Source organism: Fulmarus glacialis, unplaced genomic scaffold (assembly GCF_000690835.1).
Source record: "Fulmarus glacialis isolate BGI_N327 unplaced genomic scaffold, ASM69083v1 scaffold43556, whole genome shotgun sequence".
NCBI classification, from domain to species: Eukaryota; Metazoa; Chordata; class Aves; order Procellariiformes; family Procellariidae; genus Fulmarus; species Fulmarus glacialis.
This window is the reverse complement of record NW_009218291.1, coordinates 1,461-14,618: the sequence shown is the minus strand read 5'-3', so window position 1 is coordinate 14,618 and position 13,158 is coordinate 1,461. Positions and strand designations below refer to the sequence as shown.

General features: G+C 37.8%; 1 protein-coding gene across 1 annotated transcript; it reads right to left on the bottom strand.

Moving 5' to 3' along the window:
* Positions 1 to 204: 204 nt before the first annotated feature.
* Positions 205 to 12,754, bottom strand: LOC104078375 (teneurin-3-like; the record flags this gene model as incomplete). Its single annotated transcript, XM_009579990.1, has 6 exons — positions 205 to 1,083; positions 1,926 to 2,080; positions 2,635 to 2,867; positions 8,533 to 8,782; positions 11,918 to 12,061; positions 12,619 to 12,754. Coding segments are annotated over 6 exons (1,797 nt in total), but the record flags the coding sequence as incomplete, so codon positions are not given.
* Positions 12,755 to 13,158: the final 404 nt, after the last annotated feature.

Sequence of the window (13,158 nt, the reverse complement as noted above, 5' to 3'; positions counted from 1 at the left end):
TATCTCAACCCACAAGTTTTTCTCACTCTCACCGATTCTCTCCCTGTCCCGCTGGGGATGGGGGGAGTGAGCGAGTGGCTGCGTGGTATTTGGCTGCCTGCCAGGTTAAACCACGACAACTTATTTCATCAGTCTCTAGAAATATTTCAAATAGTACTGTATAACTCAATAAAACTATAAGGCATCTGACTTTCTTTTATGTACTTACTCAAAAAAAGTGGTCCATCCAGTCTCATCGCTTTTAGTTGCCAGAAGTCCACTGTTGCCATGGTAGGTAAATAAGACAAGCTCCTGCCCTTGTGCAGTCATGCTTTTCAAACATCCATTAGTGCCTATCGTCAACCAGATGACTTGGTTATCAGGAGAGACCACTCTCACTGGCATCCGGTTGGGATCCCGTCTGATACGAAGAGTGTTCCCATTGCTATCCGTTACCGCAGTAATATCATTATCATTACTGTAGCTAAAATTGTACAGATAGTCTCCAGTGACTAAACTCACAGTGTACTGGTGAGTACCATTGACATCAAAGATATAAAGCTCTTGGTCAGTTGGAGAAGCAACTTCATAAAAGTTCATTGAATTCAGTAAGGGTTTGTTCTTTGACACAGCCCGTATCCTAATATTTCCCAGATCAGCAATATACAGCGTGCCATCCGGAGACACAGCTAAGGAGGAAGGGGCATTAAGTTTGGCATCTTTAGCATAGCCATCTCCATTTTGGTAACAGTCACAGTTGACATCATTTTTGCAATCGCACTCTGAGGGTATTCCAGCAACTAATGAGATCTCTCCATCAGTTGTGACCTGTCTTATCCTATTAATCTTTTTTTCATCAGTTTCTGTAATGTAAAGTACCCCACTGTAGGACACGGCAATGGCAGTGGCTGACTCTAGCGTGGTCTGTACAGCGTGCTTTCCCACCGTGTACTCCACTCCAGGAACCTGGCAATGCATTGGCCTCCCCGCAGCAATGCGAACCTGACGGTTTTCAGTGATCTGCAAAACTACGTTGTTATCCAAAACATAAATGGAGTTATCCATTGGGTTGATAGCTAAATCCGTAGGCCATTCCAGACGAACCTTAACAAAGAGAAGTGTTTTGTTAAACAGTTAAACAGTGCAGATTAAATGAATTAATTCACCTTCAGTTTTAGACACTGCTCTAAGGATATTTTTCATGTGCTGTAACCAATCACAACAAAAAGACTTGTACGAAAATACATGCAGCAAACAAAAGCTTTTCAGGGAGGCAAGGGGAACAATGTTCAGACATCTATTTTACTGAAAAAAAGCCAGTTGCATTGGAACTATAATACAGGTTGAATTTCCCCTCCAATAAATGCTATACTTTTCTGTATCACAAATGCATAAATAAAAATAGAGACAGATATCAAAGTCTAAATACATACTTTAAGGACAGTACTCATCTTCTATTCTTGTAATAGCAAAAACAACTTACTACCTTCCAGATTACGAAACACCATAGTGTACTCCATTTTTAAACATACCACTAGTGATGTCCCTTCTTACCTACACAAGCTTCTTGAGACAAATAGAAACATATGGTCTTTTCCATACATCCCCTCATTCACTCTAGTAGGGTAAGGATGTTACTTATTCAGAAAACATCAACATGCCAAGATAGTTCTAGCAGATCTGCCGTTCTCCAGTATTTATTGCTGATAGTTTTGCTGTTCTAAACTAAACTGAACTTTATGGGCAGAAAAATTGAATACAGCAGCATTTATAGCTAAGAGAATACACTGCGATTCATGCCCTTGGAATAGGCTTCTTTCTCCCCAAATTCTGCTGTTAAATATCCATTACACACTCCACCCAGTTTTATTTTAAGGGACAAGAAAGCTGCATTTGCATTTCTGGCCCCAGCTCAGCTTTCCAAATTAGCAGCAGCTAAAATGTACCTGGCTGATGTGCATGCTGGTATCACAGGTTAGAGGTCGTGCTGAGGTCAGGTCGTTGGAGCCAAGCAAAGTGGATATTATTCCGTTCTGGTCCACTTTTCTGATCATGGTCCCATCAACAAAGTAGATTAACCCATTCTTGTCGATTGCTATTCCTTTAGTGAAGAGAATAAAAATTAGTTTCTTGTACTAGCAGTGAATGTATTAGCCATAACTAAGGGCGTAAGTGGTATATATCTAGTGGAAATTAAGGGCAGAAAATATGGTTGTAGGCAGTAGGTAGTAAAACAGCTTGTAAACATGTTTTGCGTAGCACACCAATATTCAGTATGAAATCTACTACTGTTGATCACATTTGCTGTTCATTTGCTGTTGTGTGCTGAGAAGGGCCTAGCTTTTAAGTTAACCTGAAAAATGGGATAAGTGGGACCAAAAGCAACACTGATTTTAAATTTTTCACCGTTGCCTGCCAAACACCTAATGTAAATCAGCATTTAAGAATGCTCAATAACCATGAAAGTAAATATTTTGTAAAAAAAAACCCCAGGTTTCCTGTAGCTCTCTTCCTCAGTGGTGTTTCCAGTTGGAAAAAAATACTCAAAACCACATTTTTGAGCCAACTACCGGGTTCAGTAATTAAACACAATTACACCCCTGGCTCTGAACTTTCGTATTATTTTGAAAGTTACGGAGGGATAACTCTTTTTACCTTTAGGGCTCATGAGAGTTGCCTCCACCGCCTTGCCTCCATCACCACACCTTGCCTCATCAAATGGTAGGCACTGCTCCCCTGTTCCTCCTATTACCTCAGCATTTTTGGTCAGGTCTTTCGCACCCGTGAGCGACTTGGGCCGATAAATCCTGCGTGTGTTTGTGTCGGAAACGTACAAATCTCCTGTCACGGGGTCAGTTGCAAGGTAGTATCTGTGAGCTGGGTTGTTGCTGTAAAATGGAATTATACATTGCCTATGCTGTAATTAATTGCACCTAACATTGGATCAAGAAGAAAAGACTTCAGTTCATACGCAGTGTGTAGTAAGGCATAAATAGTTAAAAACCAGGGTGATGCTCTAGGCATATGTAGCACAGGTCACGGGGCCCCAAAACCTTTCTTGGTTCTCATTTCTTGCCTGTGTTGCAGGCAGTCCAATCTAGACTACTCGTCCTTTTGGGACAGAAGATCCATTTTGTCCGTGATGCTCACAGGCCTGTTCTATGCTTTGTAATAAGAGACGGCTCCTGCCTCTGTAATAGGCCAAATCAAAATACTGGAGTCTAAAAACTCCCAGGCTTTCTGGGAACCTTGATCCAGTTCCAAACTTTGCAGCAGGACCCCGCCCTCTCTTACACTACCTGTTTTATTACGATTTCTATAAGGCTGCTGGGGTGCACGGTTTATATAATTCATAAACAGATAAGGCAGAGTTTGTATTATTAGTTCACAGGCAAGAGATAAGACATCCTTCATAAGTATTTGTTTAACCCACTGCTTTCAAAGACGTGATACGCATGATTTAACGCATTAGGAAATGTCATCTTTTCCACCAGAGCACTGAGTGGAGCTTTTCTGTTTTTCTTAACTCAGAGTCATATTTCAAATAACTGTACACATTGGCACAAAACCGCTAACTATGCCAACACAGTCTTTATTACAGTGAAAATATATATTGCTAACCATTTTCCCAGAAACATACATTTTGCCTCTCCACTGGTGCCACATAATTGCGAATTACTGTCTTTTCTCCCCTGCTGGTGAAAAAAACAGCCCTGGAGAGTACCTTTGGGGTTGATATATTATGATGTAGAAACTTAACCCACTGCAGCTGGGATTCCTGACCTAATTTATGGCACGAAGAGCTGAAATAAGGTCATGTAAATACAGGAGGTAATTTCAGATGCTCTCCTAATGGATTGAAGCAGAGTGTCAGAACAGTCAGTCCCACTTCTGATGTTTGCAAAAGCGCTGCTTAAACAGATCTACCAGTCTTGGTGATAGCCAAACATCTGTTCGCAGAATGCTGTACTTCACGTTTTGTAAATACATAACTGTGCTAATGTAACACATTTTTATGTATTGCCACTTGGAAAAAGCAACAAGAGACCAACAGGAACAACTTGTGAACAAATTATGTCTTTTAGCAGGGACAGATTTTTATAGCTATCCAATTACAAAAACACAGAAAAAATGTGTTGCATAAATAGGATTTTCTTTGGTTTTAAGACTTTTAACATGTTGGTTCAGAATGAAGAAACCAAGTGAAGCAGACTAATGAAATCAAATACACAGTGATTAGCACCTCTTAAAAAGCTCTGCTATAGAGCTGAGTGTTGTACAGCATGTCTGAAAACAATTAAATATAGGCTTACTTTAAATTTCTGTCTATTAGAAATCTATTATTGCCAACATTGTAAGGTATTTTCAAAACCTTAATTTACACAGAGATCATTTAATATGATCACTATGTAGTGTACAAATTATTTATACCTCTACAGACTGCAAATTAAATTATACCCATTTACACGATACTTTGGTCTTTAAGAAACTTTGCAGACACTTCAAATATAAACACATTGCAAAATGTGAAATGTGCAATTAAATTTTGTTTCATCATAGTTTAAAATAAAGTCCTTTCTTATACTACTGAAATCTAAATTAAAGTACTTCTCTTCAACTCATTTAACATTGCCTCAACCATATTTTTCAATTGTTGGAATAAAGAGTCATCAAATCAATAACTAAATAATTGATGCCTAACATTATTTCTTTCTAAAAAGAATTTTTAAAGCTGTTTTCTTCACGAATATGGAAACATTTCTATGTTTTAATGAATTCCAACAAAAATGACAAAACTCTTCTTATTTGGGATGAGTTCTCATAGTGAGTAGTGTATCTGCATAAAAAAAAAAAATCAGCTAATAATTTAAGGATATTTTCTCATTTTATAAAAAAACCCCGAAGTTTGGGAGTGCATAGGATATTACTATTGAATCAATATAAACTCTCCAATTTGCCATACATAGATGTCTAATGGCTCCTTTCTGAGATAATACAACAGGCTTCACTTCAGTGTTTCTTTTCAAGTGAAGGTTAAAAAGCTGAGGTAGCTTTAGCTGATAGAAAAACCTAATTAATTCACAGGAACAAGGCACAATTTGAGGAACGGAGTAACTGTCCAGTGAAACCCACTTTTGTTTTCTAGCCAGAAAACATCTATGCGCACTATGCAGATCTCAAAAATAGTATTGTGATAAGCAGCCAGCAGCTGGAAAGCTGCACAGAGTTTATTCTATTTCATTGTAGCTTGAAATAATATTAAGCTTCTGCCTTCCACCAATAACAACAAACACAAAGAAGTAAAATCCACAGTCAGTAACTTCTTGACTCATTCAGTATCGCCTAGTCGCTGTCAGTAGCTCTGAAAAACATGCAGTTACATAGCAACATGGGCTCCCATAAAGACAAATTACTACAAATTAACTTGTTCTGTCTATACCAAATAATAGTAACAGTGCTTCAAATTTGAAGTGCACACACACATGTGCAAATACACACATACACGCACAGAGCTGTAATGATCTATTTCCCACTGCATAATTTTATCTTGCTTAGACCGATCTTTTAATTCTTCAGCTGTCAGATCACCTGCATTACTCTTCATGCACAAATTTTTAAAAAATACTCTTCCTGCTTCAGTCCCCCCCCCCTCCCATTCACTCTGTGCCTTCTAAACCATATACCCTCAAAGCTGGTTTTAGGTTTTGCTAATCTTTTTTCTGGCTCTCTACAGACTTGGGATACCGCCATAGCCTACAAACGACCTCCCTGTCTTCAAAGTCCTTCTAAAGATTACTTCTTCCATGAATGCCTATCAGCATTAATCACCCACAGGCAGCAGTGTGTATAAAGACATCAGTTCAGCTTTGAGATTGAAAAAATGTTAGGTCACTGATACATGAGAGGATAAATTTGATCTGCTAATTTAGAGTACAGGCTCTTTGAGGTGGGAGGCACACCACTCCCTGTGCTGAAACACTGTGTTTATAGCTGAGGAAAGGTCAGTGCTTGAACGGATAATAGATCTGAACTAGTATTTAGCCTTGTTCATTAGTTTTACTTGGGGAATGCATATTTTAGTGCATTTTCTTAGTTTCGATACCTAGTAATTATATATTGCAAAGTGGTCTGTTGAGGGCAGTTTTCCAAACTGTACTTCAAATAGAAATCTCCTCAGCATTTCACAGGGTTCTGCAAGACTTCACACAGGCAAAAGAAGCTATTTGGCCTCACAGTGTGTCCTTAAGCTGGGGAACCCATGGCCACAGGATTTGGTGGATCCTAAAAGTTTACATGTGTTAAATAAAAATCAGCTAAATTAATCGAATAAAAAGCTGTCAGGGGATATTAAGCATAAAGATGCCACTTTTGGCTTAGGAAGCCCCTGAGCAGCAAAGCCCTAAGGCTAAGGGTGGACACTGGGAAAATGTTGTACGATGGGAGAGAAAACTCAAACTCGTAGTAGACCACGTCAGGCTGCACAGTGGGTTCCACACCTCCTGCCCACTGGCTCTACAACTGCTCCTGCAGAGCCAGCTCTCCACAGTCTGCGCCTCCTTCTGCCTCAGCCCACTTCACAGCTGATGTATGAGCACATGAAAATGCTGTTACACTAATTTGTGCAATATGATTGCAATTTCGCTACCTGGAGCTTCAGCATGTGTAGGCATGAAAAAAGGAGAAAAGCTTTAATGTTCTCCCTCACCAACTTTTCTTACATGCGGGCATCTAGTTTCTGAAATGCCGCATTTGAGCCTGTGACCACAGTTCTGCCAGAGGTAGAAGAGGACGTCGCTACTAAATCACAGCAAAACAAACCTCACTACGCCTCCGCTCCTTAATCCCGTTTGTCCATTCCAGATTCCCATTTTGAGTATTATTCTGTATTCCATACGTATGCCAAGACAATGTCTTAGCCAGCTGCAATCACAACTTTATGATACCACAAGGGATATAATTCTTTTAAAAGTAGTGGAACAAATGCAAATTAAACGTAATAGTGAAAACCTAAAACCACCAAGTACAAGAGATTGCCTCTGAGTCACACCTGGAAAATAACATAAAACCAGCTAGACTGTGCATCAACTCCCAATTCTGATCATTAGCGTTGATGCAAACACCTTATTTAGTTGCGGAATTTTTTGCCTAACATGTTTGAAACATACCTTTTTAAACATAAACCCCGTCTTCATAAAGAAGCATGTCCAAAGCAAAGTGAATTTAAAAAAAAGGAGAACTGAGATATGACTCTCTGGGATTTGTTTAAAAACAAGGAAGAAAAACGATTGGCAGCAAAAAACAGAGAGAAAGGGACCAGCGGGGCTGCTAAGCCCTGTACCTAGCAGTTCCACCACGAAGCCTTCCAGGGTTTCATGTATCCAACAAGATTTTAGCATAACTCTGTTTTTGTCTCCTTATCAGCACCGGCTGCTGTGGCACAGCAATTCTAAGCATCCACCTTCTTCTCTTCTGTTCTTGCCCATATTGTAGAGATGCCGGGAAGGATGAATGCTGTACTACAATCCATCTGATTACTACTGTTTTTATGAGCAGTCTTAAGAATCCTCGTGTACTTTAAAATCTTAACTCCCGGAGTTGTGTTATTATGGGACAATTTCAACTTCCATTATTAAAAGAAGTTGACCTTTAAAGAAAAAATCTGTAAAACGTGAACCTGAAAAGACTCAACATCAAAAGGCTAATGAAATGAACTCACTTGATACTTTTATAATTTTGTTACTTATATGCCATTCTCATCGTATTTGGGGTATCTGGTTAACGAGTGAGTTTTGATAGGATCAGCAAAAGTGCTGCCAGCAAGGAATAGGAGTGAGCAGAGATGAGGGGACAGCAAAGGAGGGCATACACAAGCATAAAAAGAAGCCTGACTGTGGACAGAGAGTGATGAGAAAAGAGGATCTCGTATCCGAAAGGACGATACAGCCTGACAGCTGACATGACTAAAACATATGAACTCATTATTTTTGAAAAATACTCCTCTTTTCTAATAATACATCTCAGAAATGACTTCTCCATTATAAGCATTCATTTGTTAAAAAAGAAAAAAGAACAGTTAGAAAAATATAAATCTTCTTTAAGGAATGCTTACCTATGTCTAAAATCTTTATTTCTTGGTGGGAGCAAGTAAAAAAGAACAGAAAAACATTATTAGAAAAACATTCAGAAAGGATGTTAAAAGATGAAAAGAAGGCAACATTTACATCTATCATTAGTGAAGTGGTGAATGATCGTCTTTTGTCCACTCATGTCGACTACATAGGTTAACTCTTAAAATCCACAGAATAATTACTTTGGGTAGATTAAATTCTCACAGTTTAGATAAGCATAGTTAAAGTATTATATGAGGGTAAAATTTTTTTACTTTAGCTTTAAATACTTTTTCAAATGCATTAAAATCTTTTGACTCAACTTTTTTTGTTCCTAAAAGCATTTGGAAACTCTAACTCACACAATGCCAGAAATCTATTCCATACTTTAGTTTGCAACAGTAATTCACAACTCCAAAAGTCCGAGATGAGAAAAAAAACATACCTTAGCTCCAGAACACTAGTTACATTTCCAGATGGGAATATCCGCCGAACATAGTTGAAATCCCCCACGTAAAGACTGCCGTCTATCCCACAAGCTAAGGCAACCGGAGCCAATAATTTATTACCATCAGCTTGACCGTTACAACTTGGACAGGAGATGCTGCGTCGTCTTCCGTTGCCCATAATACTACTAACAACTGGGGGTTGCTGAGATATAAAATGATTTTCACCATTTCCTTTGTAGAGGATTCCTGGCAGATAATACAAAAAGCACAAAACAAAAAATAGTTTATAAAAACTTGGAATGTATGTAGATAAAATGATGCGTAAGTTTTCTAAATATTCTTTTAGTTGATTAATATAATTTAATGGACTTTTGTTTCACCACCATATTTTTCTCTCTACAAGCAACAGAACTTTATTAAAACATTTATAGCTATATTTAAGTCACAGACACACTAAAATACACACAAAGCATTAAATTATCTTGTCCACAAGATGTAGTAGAAGCACTAAATATACTAGCATTTACAACCCAAACAAGTTTTCAGTCATTCTTATTTTTAAATGTTAGTAATCTTAGTAGTTATAATTCAGAATAAAAACTGTCATGTTGAAGGAAATGCAAGGTGTACTGAATGAAATCAAGGTCTGTGTTCCTAAATCCTTACAGTTTTGAAATTCCCCAGAAATGACTGAAATTCTAACTGTGCATATATTGTAAAAAAGAAAAAAATTATATTTGCAAATAGTATTCCTAACTAATTATGACTATGATGTCAAATGTAATCTAAAGTGGATCACTGCTGCAAATTGTAAATATTAATTAACGAGCTACTTCAAAAAGTTGGAGATTGCCTCAATTTTACATTATAAAAGACTCTTTACTCAGCTCACAATAAAAATGTACCTCTGGCAACAAAGTCTGCCTCAATACCATGTCTGCAGTTATAGGCAGTTATTAAAAATGTCAAACCAACAAAAAAAATGTGGTGCCAGGACAACCTGCCTCTTAAACTTAATTCTGCTTTGAGGCATGAAAGGAACAATAATTTTGTGAAGACAAAGCAATGTGCCAGCCATATTTTTCTTCCTTATAGCCTCCATAGGAAATATGAGAAGAAAAATGCATGCTTTATGTTAAATCTTCAGTCTTAGGGGAAAAAGTGTGAATTTACAGTGTATTAAAATGTTGCCAGGACCCTCATTATTACATCTCTCAATGAATCCATCGAGGTGTATTCTACAGATGGTCAACTATTATGGTTTTACTCATAAGTCACAATATGTCTTTCTGTGGTATAATCCATGTAAACCATGTCACTGTACTTCAGAGTGATACGTGTTTCATTGATTGTGTGCCCAGAGTTTCAGAGGCAGTTTGGGGCTGAGGGATACACTTCTCTTTTAAGATGCTTAGAAGAAATTTCAGATGTATTCCTCTTTCTCTCCCCACCCCCAAAATGCACTCTTTATACCTGAAAGATATGAGAAAAAATACTTTGTTTTCCTCTTTAAATGTTTTAGGTGTCTCCACTACTTTTTAATGTTATAAAATTTAGGAGATTATAAACGTAAAGTCATTATACATGATAGAATTGGGAAGAATGAAAATGGTTTATGGAAACCTAACGGTAAGTAACCTAAATCAAAAGATTTTTCATGAATTTTTCATGAATAGTTAAAGCCAGAACGCATTAACAGTGTACGAAATCCCCTCTCCTATGATTACATCATTTATGACAATCATGGCACCGTAATTTTGCCTGAAATAGCTGAGTTCTATAATTTTCATCAGAGGAATTCTACAAGTCAGCACAGCGCACTATTGCACCTGATTTATTCTGTCATTACCTTGAAAAATTGGTCCTTCACATTTCTCCTCTATTATCACAGACTAAAAGATGTACATTAGACTATTTACTGCAGTAGTTCGGGATGTCCGTACAAACACTGTCTGCACTCTCCTCTGAATAAATTTCTCCAGCTCATCCACCTTGTCATTACAACTCTCCACTTCGTTTATTCAATTAGACACACGTCACTTTGAAAAGTCATTACTTGTCAACTGTACTCTTGAACATAATTTAAAGCCACCATCAATTTACCTTGTGAACAGAATCGATCTTATATATATATTTATAATTATAGCTCTTTATATGTTTAGATGGATTATCTTACAATAATTTGCACAGGGTTTTTTTGACATTTTAAATTAGGTACAATGACACCTTTTCCCTTGATTTGGGTACTTTTTCCACCAGTCAGAAGCAGTGCTTTAGGTGGTCATTAGCATATCACAACAAAGAAGCTCATGTACTAGTGGGAGACCTCCAAGGGACACCAGGTACTGCAGAAGTGACGTTCTTCCCGCTGAATTACTCCTGGGCTCCTCCTTTGCATAAAAATCCAGTGCAACCAATTCCCACCTTGAGCCATGCGACTCTGCTTATTTCGCCTTTTCTTACATGCTTCCAGCCAAATTTTCCCAAATTTCCTCCTGTTCAGTTGAGTTGGGGTTTCCTTAGCATGGCACCCTCCAGACAGTTGCTGAATATCACACCGGAGAAATTTACCTTGGTGCCAAGGCACAGTTCTTATAAACATGTATTGCTCCTCATCTTTCCACTGAAATTAAGGAAGACTTGCTCACCAAGCAACTGGACTCTGTCCTGAAACAAGGGGCACAAGTGCCCTCACCGACTCAAGGCAGCATCATTCGTCACCTGCTATGTGCTGAGCCGACCACAGCATCGCGGGGAAGATTCACCTCAGGGAAGGATTTAAACGGGAGGAGAGTGTAAATGAGTGCTCATCCTCCAGAAGAGATGGTACCCATGTGCTAACTGCTCCCATGAGCATCTGTGCAGGGGCAGCGGATATCATGACACGAAAAGGCGTACCTCCTGTGTAAATGAGGGATTTAATATTGGGAGTGAAGAGCTTTCAGTATGGCAGGAATGTCTCTTACTGCTGTTTAATTTTCACTCATGGTGAAAACTGGAAGTGAAAACATTGTTCAAGATACTGTTAACATACAGTTAATCCCAATAACGATGCTGACATGTACAATTGCTTTAGAAACAGTGTCTCCTTAGCATCACTCAATTTTTAAAAACAATTTCAACCTTTTTGGGTTGGGTTTTTTTTGGTAAGCATATCTAACACAGGCTGACACTGTTAGATGAAATTATTAATGCCTATGTGTTTATACGATGAAGAAACATGACATACACTGTAAAGCTCAAAGCATTTACCATATGCAAAACATTCCATAATTTCCTTTTTTAAAATAACAAAGCACACATTTGAAAAGTTAGAATGAGATACCTAAAGTGCAGCGCAGTTGAGTATTAAAATTAGCAAGAAGAAAATTAACTCCATACCATTCTGAACATCCAACACATGATGTTTATCCAATGTCCAGCCACCCATGTTGGAGGCATCCAGTTCATAACCCTGCAAAATGGCAGTCCGCTTTTCCCAGAGAGTTAGATCCAAGCAAGACTCATATTCATAACCTACAGACACTGAAATAACAGTAAATTTCCTCATTAAGTATAGGATCTTGTTCAGAAGAAGAGTTTAAAGAATGTGATTTCCTTAAACTACATACATCCTTCTGCTCTCCCAGGCTACCTGAAAATCCCTATGGCTTCCTTAGATGTATTGAAAATACTAAACAGAATTCCAAAATCCTTTAAAAAGCAATCTGTGGTTATTAAAATAATTTTAGTTATTAAAAGTAAGTGGATTAGGACAGGTACAGGGAAAAGCCATTTTGTGAAGTACATCAGAATGCTATTGTGCAGACTAAATACCACAGTGTATTATTAGGCTGAGGGCTACTTCCTGGCAAAGAACTAGAAGTGAAAAACGACTGTGGTCTCTTTTTTCCTTTTGAAGAAAATTTTTTCTTATAATTCACAATTTAGATTGGTATTTTCTAATATATTTTAATATCCATTGTTATTTCTCATCTTATTGTGCTAAATATTTTCTACTTAATGGATACAAGTGTTGGAGATGTGCTTCCCTATTTTCAAGACAACAGTAAAAATGCAAAAAAAATCCATAACACACATACCAACAGCTTCAGATAATCCATAGACTCTCTGGTTGTATGCATCAGTTTTATCCCATATGAAAGTGTAAGCCAGATTTGGGGATGCAGGGAACCATTTTTGGAAAAGTCTTCCCACCACTGCCACCATAAGATGAACCTTCATTAAATTAAACGGTATAACAGATTGGGTCATAGTAATCTTCAGAACAGATTTATATCCTGCAGCCCTGGAGCTTAAGTATGATAACTTCAAATCGGTTCCTGGTATTGTCGTTTCTTCATGAAGTACCTATGCATTTGTAAGAAAAAAATACAGTATTTGAATGATTTTGAAATGAAACAGAACAATGCAGCTATCATAAAAGGAGGCCTGACATGATGCTACATGACAATCCATTAGCAAGTGTCATCTAAATCCAGCCTTCACTTAATAATGTAAAAAATACATAAAAAAAAACCAAGATTTCACTTTTTTTTCTGAAAAGTGAAGTCTAAATTCTTCGTTATACCACTTGGTTGATAGTTTCTGCTGAAGGATTTCTATTTTCATTGGGGGAAAGG